The sequence below is a fragment of the Herpailurus yagouaroundi genome, unplaced genomic scaffold, assembly GCF_014898765.1.
Source record: "Herpailurus yagouaroundi ecotype Mexico unplaced genomic scaffold, PumYag 67623, whole genome shotgun sequence".
Lineage (NCBI taxonomy): Eukaryota > Metazoa > Chordata > Mammalia > Carnivora > Felidae > Herpailurus > Herpailurus yagouaroundi.
Genome location: NW_024420424.1, coordinates 4,757,351 through 4,767,167, shown reverse-complemented (window position 1 = coordinate 4,767,167; position 9,817 = coordinate 4,757,351). Strand labels below are relative to the sequence as shown.

Sequence of the window (9,817 nt, the reverse complement as noted above, 5' to 3'; positions counted from 1 at the left end):
TCCAAGCAGCCTGAGCAGCTATTGGCGGCAGGTCGGCTCCCTAAAAGGCTGGCGTTTGCCAATCTCTGTGCTCTGCCAGGTCCTGAAATCAGCGATTTGAGGGCTGATGGTGTGCACATGTCCACTGGGAGGGAGGAAACCACAAAGGGAAGAGGGACTAGACTCCAGGGGACTCTGGCTCCAGTTTGATTTTCCTCTCAATTTATTCTGTCTATTCAAAGAAAAAATATATGTATATATAAAAATCACACACATATGCACACACTTTTTTTCCCCCTCTGAATATAGATCCAGAAATTGTTTTTTCTAATTTGGGAGTTTTCCTGCTTTCTCTCCTTGCCCTGTCCTCTGCGCCCTCTCTCCCTCTCCCTCCCTAACCTACTTTAGGTTGAAACTTTGCATTGCATATTCCCTTCACCCCCTCCTGGGATGGCTCTGAGCTCTCGGGCTCTTGCCTTCTCCGTGGAAGCTTTGGTGCAGAGACCCAGGAAAAGGAAACTGCAAGATCCAAGAGAGGAGACACAGCCTGAGTTGCTGAAGAAAGAGGAGGGAGAGGAGGAGGAGAGAAGGAACTGGACAGCAGGGAAGAAGAGCCAGCAGCCGGGTAAGTATTCCTACCGCAGCCCCAACGCCCTGAGCCCGCTACCTGAGCATGCTGGACCCGCAAGTTTCAGCGCGACCGGCGAAGCTGAGAGAGGGCTGCTAGCCTTACACTAGGACTCTTTGGTCCAGCTAAATGGCCACGTTTTGGGCCGCGGGGACATGTTGGTCACTTGGCTACAGGGGAAGCTTCAGAGCCTCGACATTCAGTCCGTATTGCTGTGGTTCATTTGCGGTGAAGGGTGGTGGCGTCCCTATGTTTGTAGAGAAGTTAGACTTCAACCTCCCCAAAGCCCTGAGAGCCAGATCTTAGCTGCTTCTCTCCGTAGGAAGCAGGTACGCATCCTGGTTCGGAGGGGATTCAGCCTAGGGGACAAATTTGAGAAGGATAGTGCCTTTCCCAGGACGAGATCTGGGCCCCCTTCTCCCCATCAGGGGGTCACAGTAGGTGTTGTGGGGAATTTAAGGATCTGCCTCCAAGGTTCCCAGGGAAGAGACCAAATCGGTCTGCTCCAAGACCGGCATCAGCGAGAAGGGGACGCGGGAACTGTGAACCTCTCTCAAACTCTGGTCGTCTCTCTGTCCAGCAGAAAAACGACCCAAGGCAGAGCCTTCAGCAACTGCTTTCTCAGCCTGTAGCGGCAGCGACAGTGACGACAGTGACCACAACAGAGGCAGAAATCTGGAAGAGAAAGGTGCTATCCAAGTAGAGCTTCAAGGATCCGAACTGTGGAAGAGATTCCATGACATTGGGACTGAGATGATCATTACCAAGGCTGGCAGGTTCGGCTCTGCCCAAACTGTTCAAGGGATGCACACAGTAGACGCTTAATGTACCACTCTCATAAGATGTGGTGCCTCCAGTTTTATGCTCTATATCCATCCTCACCCTGACAGGAATGAGAAAGTCCCTGCCTCTCAATAAATCGCCCTAGGACTGCCTGCCCATGTTAGTGGCTCAGCTTTTCTTTTCTGTATACAGTGACTTCAAGAAATTTTCCTTAAAGTCTCAGAATATTCGTGGAAAAAATCTCATCTAGCAGATCCCCAGCAGACCATCCCTAGCTAGCCTGGAGCAATTTGAGGTGGGCTTTTTTTGCTTTCACCTTTTGCTTTGGGGCAGCTTCACATCAGCTGGGTAACTTTTTTGTGTGAATCTTCCTAATTTCAGTCTTTCCCAAATCTGCCTCACAGAAAGTACTGCTGAAAACTCAGGGGCCAGGTACAGTTTTTTCTCTACTTTCTCTTATATAGCTTTTTATTAACGGTGGTGGTGGGGAGTGGGGTGGGCAAAGCTTTGTGTAAGAATATTGTTCTCCACTCAGAAATCCAGAACCTGTTCAATCAAGCATACAACCAAAAATCTTTCCTATGTAGCAAATAGCATTCCTTGAATCCATCCTAGAATGGGGAAGTTGTGAATTTCTTCACTTTTCATTTGTTCCCAACCCCATCCCACTCCAAATCTCTCTAAAAACACAAGGTCAGTGGCTATTTTCTTTCCCACAGGCGGATGTTCCCCTCTGTTCGAGTCAAAGTGAAAGGGTTGGACCCAGGGAAGCAGTATTATGTGGCCATCGACGTGGTGCCAGTAGATTCCAAACGTTATAGGTAACCAGGCCCAAAGGAGACTACCTCAGGCCCAGGCTGGGAATGGGGATTCAGATCTATGGAACTTGAGAATGCTATTTTGAAAGCTCTACCATGGGGGGATGGGATTGCTGTCCTGTGGGCTTTGGGAGTTGAATATTCTCACTCAAATGGAGGTTCAAACTGAGAAAAACAGTCTTGACTCTTTCCTCTCAGTCCTGGAGTAGGTGCCAGTTGGTGCTTCAGTGTACCCCAAATCCTTTGTTTATCCACTGCTCTGGCCTTGGCTGTGCCAATTGCAGAGGGTGTGGACTCAGGCAGCTAGGAAGGAAGTTGTTTGATGGAATTTAGAGAGAAATGCCTGTGCTTCTGGAGCTGCACTGGGCTCTGGGCTGTGCTATTTTGGCATCAGGGTCCTGGAACAATGTCCTGATTTACCATCTAATGCTAATCTAGCAGTTACCGTGTTTGGGTCTATTTTTCCTTCCTCAGCCTCTCTCCTGAAGTAGTGGTCAGGCCCTAGAAATTACAAATAACTTTTTTTGTTTTTAAATAGGCTCTCTACTCATAGCAGACTAATGGTGGTTGAACTGATCTAAAGCCAAGAGGTCCTTCAGTGCTAGCATCCCAGAGGCACAGTTCTGCCACCGCTTTGACTTAGAGGCTATAGGGGTTGTACAGAAGCACCCTTACTCGGGCTGTGAGTGTTCCACTGAAGTGGATGTCTAGTTTTTCTAAGAGAGAACCCACATCATGCCCAGTGCTGGATTTGAGGGGCAAAGAGAAAGGCAGTTCAAGAGCCTGCTGGAACAGCAGCTTAGAAATAGAACAAGTTGATTCTTGTTGATTGTGTTGTGATTGTTGTGAACAAGTTGATTCACATTTGAGCTGGCTTGGGAATGCAGTGCACAATTGAGTGGCTGAGATTGGAAACAGGGTGAAAATCAGCCCTGAGGCCTCATGGGCTAGAGTTCCAGGGAGTATTTTGATGTGAAGCTTTGTTGGTGAAAGGGCTTTGAGGGCGACTGGTGGAGGTGGATTGGACAGACACCCTCCTCAGACTTTTGCTTTCTCTCTACACTTCCTTCTGGAGACATGAGGATTTTTTGGCTGTCTCTGTGCAGTAAAATGGATTAGATCAATTTGTGTTGCTGTTTGTGTGAGGAAATACAAACCAGACTCTGAAATCCCATGACGTTATACTCGCCCTGGAACTTCATTGCATTTTATTGACATATACTTATATACTGTTTGCTTTTTGTCCCTGAATGCCTTTTGGAAATTAAGTTGGATCTTCTACTAGTTGCCTTTGGGATTAGGAAGCAAACCTTGGCTAATGCCCGTAGGACTGGATCCAGCAGCCTTCCTCCCACACAGCTGGCTTTGGCCCACTTCACCTAAAGCCACATGCTCTCTGCCTTTTCAGGTATGTGTACCACAGCTCGCAGTGGATGGTAGCTGGGAATACAGACCACTCTTGCATTACTCCCAGGTTCTATGTTCACCCGGACTCACCCTGCTCTGGAGAGACCTGGATGCGGCAGATCATCAGCTTTGATAGATTGAAACTCACCAACAATGAGATGGATGACAAAGGTCATGTAAGTGTTCAGCAATCCTTTGTTGTGGGAGGGGAGGGATATGCCAACTCGTCAGCTTTCAGTTCCCTCTGGAGAGGCCTAGGAGACTTCTACCAGGTGGTCTTAAGGAACTGTTTAAGCTCTGGGATTGTGACCAGAGTAACTCTTGTGACATTTGTTTAGCATCTGAGAGTGCTGGGGGTTGGGAACGTTGAGTGAGGGGAGTTTGAAGACCAAATGAGATTGTTTTAAGCCATAATATCTGGTTTGGGAGTGTGGAAGGGAATGCACTTCGTGAAACTCTCTAGCATCTCAGCCTCTAGGGCAATCACTGTGAGCTCTGATTGCCTTCTTCTAGATGGGCACACCTTCTGTATGGCATGGTATGACAGGAATCTCCTCCACAACTTGCCCTTATGAAAGAGGTTATTTTCAGGTTACCTGGATCTTGAACCTTTTTTCCAGATGTATCCTGCCCCTGCCCTGCCTGGCCTGCCCCTGTGCTAGCCACAAAATAAAGAGAAGGAGGTCCCCAGAAATTAGGCAGGTGGCTGCCCTTCGGTTACCATAAGTCCAGGGAATGTATAGCAGGCAGTCAGGTCCTAGTGACATTCGGGGATATCACATGGTCACCCACATTTAGAAGTAAGAAAAGGCCTCATCTGGAAATGGAATTACAGCTTCCAGATGCTGCTATGGTGCTGAAATCTGGAAACCTCTTAGCCCTGAGCGTGTCTGTCTAGAATCAAATGGCACAGAAAAGTCCTTGTGTGTGGCTAACCTAGCCTTTCTGGTTTAACCTCACTTTTGCATGTGGGCATGTTGGGAGTGCCAATGAGAAGAAACCAGTGTTGCAGAGGGGAAGCCAATTTCTAGGCAACATTTCATGATTTCTCCTCCAGATCATTCTGCAGTCCATGCACAAGTACAAGCCCCGTGTGCATGTGATGGAACAGGACAGCAAAGTTGACTTGTCCCGGATTCAGTCCCTGCCCATTGAAGGGGTTAAAACGTTCCTCTTTAAAGAAACTGAGTTCACCACAGTGACTGCTTACCAAAATCAGCAGGTAAGGACAACTAGGACTCAGGAAAGCAGGGATGGCTCCAGAGGGACTTTCTGGAAAGAGGCAAGCTGCACCATATGGATTGAATTTTCCACAATTAAAAAAAAATCATAGTCTTATTGCATTGCCATTTAGGCAAGCTTGATTGTAAATTGTGTGGATCTTGTATTAGAAAGGAGAGCAGAACAAAAAGTGCCATGGGAGAAAGGAGGCAACCATTCCAAATTCAACTAAGCAATATGTTTATACTAATTGAATATACTACATTACACATTGAAGTGTTTTGTGGTTGTTGTAACCATTACAAGCAAGGGTGAACAGTGTTATAACTGAAAGCATTGACTTTACCTTTTTCTCTTTTTTTGAATCCATAGATTACCAAACTGAAAATTGACAGGAATCCTTTTGCTAAAGGATTTAGAGATCCTGGAAGAAACAGGTAAGCAACATAACAAACATATCTAATATTTATATTGCCCTTTTCACAATTACCAATAAGGAAACTGTGGCTCAGAGACTCAGAGGCCCAAAATTTTGTAACTCGTAAGTGGTAGGAAAATAACCTAGTGTTTTGTCTGTAAAATCTTGCTCCTCCTTTTTCCTCCTCAACCCATTTTTAAGATATTGCTTACTCTAGATTCCTGGCATTTTTATTAAGGGAATAATTACTGTGATTTTATTCAGTAGTCTAGCTATAAAAAATATTTCAGATATTGACCCCTAAAAACTATAATAAAATAACTTAAAAGTTTACATAAATCATTATTTTCAAGAATTGAATTCTGGAGTTTCTGATAGTTACATCTATTTTTCAGGGGTGTATTGGATGGGCCTTTAGAGATCTACCCATGGAGGCCTTCTCTCACTCTGGGTTTTAAAACTTTTGGTGCAGATACACAAAGTAAGGAAAGTTTTAATGTTTACCTTTAAATGTTAATGAAGTATCAACAATCAGAACTTCTGTTGCAAATACTTCACAAGGGGAGAAGTGCATGCCAGAAATGCATGTTTACAGGGAATTGGGTTTATCTTTATCTTGATGAAAAGATAATAGGGGAAAAGGGGGAATGGGCATGAAGGAAAAGAGTAGAGCCATGATAATGGTGGATTTCTTGACTTCAGCCCTCTTGAGTTATACATCCTGAGATCTCCATATCTCACTTGGATTCTTCAGCATCTCACTATCTCACATTCTTTAGAATCACCTGTGGTGCATTTGTGGCCTTATTTGCAATTATATTCGATACTGAAATGTTTCTCATAAACTTTCAGCACATGTTAAAATGACATGCATTAAATTTTACCATCACTTAGTTCTAATTTTTTTTTATTTTACATAGGGAAACTAAATGTTGAAAACAATACTAAAACTATCACAATTAGTTTAATTGTCACAAGCATTAAAAAGATTTACAAGGTATTTGTTCTTATGTAGTGCATTACATAACTAAATAATAACAATAATTAGTGCAAGCTTTCTGGTGGAAGAATGTATACCATCATTTCTCTGATGTTTAATAATAAATAAAAGTATTTGCAAACAACATAGAATTATTTTACTGCTGTTGTCTTTACTCCATTAAAATTGTCTTTGAACGTTAATTCAAGGTTATAATCATGGAGAAAATCATCAACATTATAGTTAGGTTGAATTTTACATGATACCACAACATTGAAAACAGATCAATTTGAATCACTTGGTAAAGTATTTCACCGGATTGACAGTATAATTTGGTTTACAGAGTTCTGTAGAAAAGTGCAAACATTTATTTGGTAGTATCACTTTAATCACATGTAGGCAGCATGCTCTTAAAATATCCAGGTCAACACAAAGTGCACTAATAAAGAGAAAAAGCTAAAGATGATCATTAATTGGTAATTTAAAATATACAGTTTTCTTAATTATTTAAATGTCCAGATCACTTTCAGTTTGCAAAGAAAAGTGCTACTATTTTTAAATAGCTTTTTAATGTTTAATTATAAAAGATATTTGCCACCCTGTTAATAAAGAATTAGTCTATGTCTACATACACAAAATAGGTAAGAAAAACAACAGTAACACCAAAAAACAGAAAAAAAAACACAAAAATAATTGATTAAGTCCAGTCAATAACGAAATTTTAAAAATTCAAACATGAAAATAAGGTGGAAAGTCTAGCTTTTCCTGGACCTTATAATAATCCTTAACTTTGGTAGATGCTAGGAAAACGAAAAGATCACCTGACAACATTAATGAAAACACTTTCATTTTTATTTTGTTATTTTTAACCTAAAAAATTGACTTCAATTTTGACATAGTGTATCATAGAAGTCTCCTAATCCATGACTTTCATATGAGAAAAAAATGCACTTAAATATGTTATTTTTGTTTATAAGATTATTTTTGGGGCACCTGGGTGGCTCGGTCAGTTAAGCATCCAACTTCGGCTCAGGTCATGATCTCACGGTAAATGGGTTCCAGCCCCGTGTCGAGCTCTATGCTGACAGCTCAGAGCCTGGAGCCTGCTTCGGATTCTGTTTCCCTCCCTCTCTGCCCCTCCCCCGCTCACGATCTGTCTCTCTCAAAAATAAACATTAAAAATAATTTAATTTTTAATAATGACCTGAGCCAAAGCTGGATGCTCAACTGACTGAGCCACCCAGGTGCCCCCCCAAAAAAATTTTTAAAGATTATTCTCGTGTGCTCCAATTTTTTTTAAATCAAGACTGAAACTTCCTATGGAATCCCTACCAATTTGTTCCATTTAATTAAATATGTATTTTTGTACATTTTTTAAGGTTTAGAAAACTTTTTTTTAATTTGTAAGATATAATTAGCTCTGGGTACTATTTCATTGGGCATCTTTTGGACATTGGATAAATGTCCCAAGTGCATAGCACAATTCTTGAGCATACCGGTGAATGTTCAATACATGGTACATAATGGTAGTGCTAAAACTAATAATGGTAGTAGTAAAGATACCGTATGAACTTTGGTCAGGGAAATGACCATATTCTTTCCCAAATAAGTAAAAAGAACAGTGAACTTGCAGAAAAGCTAATCAAAAAATGAAATAGGGATGTTTGTGATCATTAGTACTCATTCAATAAGAACATCAAGTTCATTGTTCATTGACTGGATTGTCATTCACAGGTGGAAGCAGTGGCTCATCTCCAGTGACCTCTGGTGGAGGGACTCCTCCTTTGAACTCCTTGCTTTTTCCACCCTGCTCTCTGCCTACATTTCACTTATCTACAAGCTCCCTTGGAATGCCCTGTCCGGAGGTGTATCTGCACAATATCAACCTGCCCCTTTGCTACAAGATTTGCCCAAATAACTTTTGGCGACAGCAGCATCTTGTTTTGCCACCTCTTGAAAGACTAGCAAGCAGCAACAGTTCTCAGTGTTTAGCCCCACTCATGATGGAACTTTCCACATTATGTTCTCTGGGGATCGCCAATTCAGAAAATGGTTCATTTGAAGACTTGAATGGGCAGTGTCTACAGGCATCTAATTCTTCCAATCAAATGTTGTATGGATTACAGTCACCTGAAAATATTTTATCACCAAGCTCCATTGGCCAGGAAGCAATTGGTTGCTCTCTCCATCCTTCCTGTGGTTTTTATAGGTACAACTCAGTGCCATCTAGACTGGTAAATGCTGCCAACCATCTCAAAGTGAATGATAATAGTCAAGTTTCTTTTAGAGAAGGCAAATCCAATCACGCTTATTGGTGTCCAACAATTAATCATTGCCTTTAATGGAATAGTCACAATCCTAAAACAATTACACATAAGCATGTATTTTCTTTATTTGTATCCAAAGAAAGGTCAAGAGCTATTGGGCTTTAAAGACGATTATCAGAAAGTGTTTCTGTTATGCATTTAAAGTGCCTTATCAGATGTTCAAAAGAAGTTGTTATAGGTCAAATATGACCTGAAACAATCTCTGATTATGGTGGTCTTGGACCTCAAAGTAAGTCAATAAACATTATTTGATGAGATAGACTATGGGTGAAAATTGACTCCAGGTGAAGCCTCTACTTATAGTGATGTCAGTTTACCATTTCAACTGTCTCTTCAATATTGACAATGACCAAAAGAAGATGAGTTTAACTCTTGTAAAAGCAATCAATTTTAGTTTTATCTGTGAATATTATATTCATTGTAATTCTCTATCAATTGTAGAAAAAATTCATTTTTCATTTGCCTTACACTTTTAAACTTTGCTGTTGAAGGAACTACTAATCTCAATTCTAAGGAACAAACAAGGACACAAACTTTCTTTTTTTTTTAATTTTTTTTCAAAGTTTTTATTTATTTTTGGGACAGAGAGAGACAGAGAATGAACGGGGGAGGGGCAGAGAGAGAGGGAGACACAGAATCGGAAACAGGCTCCAGGCTCCGAGCCATCCGCCCAGAGCCCGACGCGGGGCTCGAACTCATGGACCGCGAGATCGTGACCTGGCTGAAGTTGGACGCTTAACCGACTGCGCCACCCAGGCGCCCCCAAACTTTCAAATATTAATCATTGCACCCTAAACATCAGTTAATCCTGAAATAACACAAAGATTAAATGAAAAGCAAAATATTCTAAGTTTGATCTTTCCTTTTATTTTTTGGGTCATTGTCAGGTGAAGCTTATTTACTTATTCCTTTAACCAGCCTGGTGTTTTGTACTCAGTTTACAAAAAACAAATTATTTTAGTTCTCAAAATGACTAATAAATACTATTTGAAAGGGGATACTACATTTGAGTCCATAAATATGAAAATTTCATTACGTTGGTACAATTTAATTCCACTCCTGTGATTCAGTCATGGTAAATTGGATTAACTAGACAAAAAGGAGCAAAAATGAGATTTTATTTTAGTTTATGAAGTTGAATGTTTCCTTTTGCCTGGCCCTAAATCTTCAAAAAAAAAAAAAAAACTTAAGTATAACCTACATATAACTTGCATATCTTTAAAATAAATCAGATTAAAAATTTTATGACACTATAAT

At 41.2% G+C, this 9,817-nt stretch overlaps 1 protein-coding gene across 1 annotated transcript; it reads left to right on the top strand.

Annotated features, from left to right (window-relative positions):
• Positions 1-429: 429 nt before the first annotated feature.
• TBX22 (T-box transcription factor 22) lies at positions 430-8,822 on the top strand. Its single transcript, XM_040467900.1, has 8 exons — positions 430-604; positions 1,188-1,383; positions 2,110-2,211; positions 3,617-3,791; positions 4,673-4,837; positions 5,209-5,273; positions 5,650-5,735; positions 7,968-8,822. Exons 1-8 carry the CDS (start codon positions 430-432, stop codon positions 8,573-8,575), a joined length of 1,572 nt encoding a protein of 523 aa, XP_040323834.1. The 3' UTR covers positions 8,576-8,822.
• The last annotated feature ends 995 nt before the right edge of the window (positions 8,823-9,817 follow it).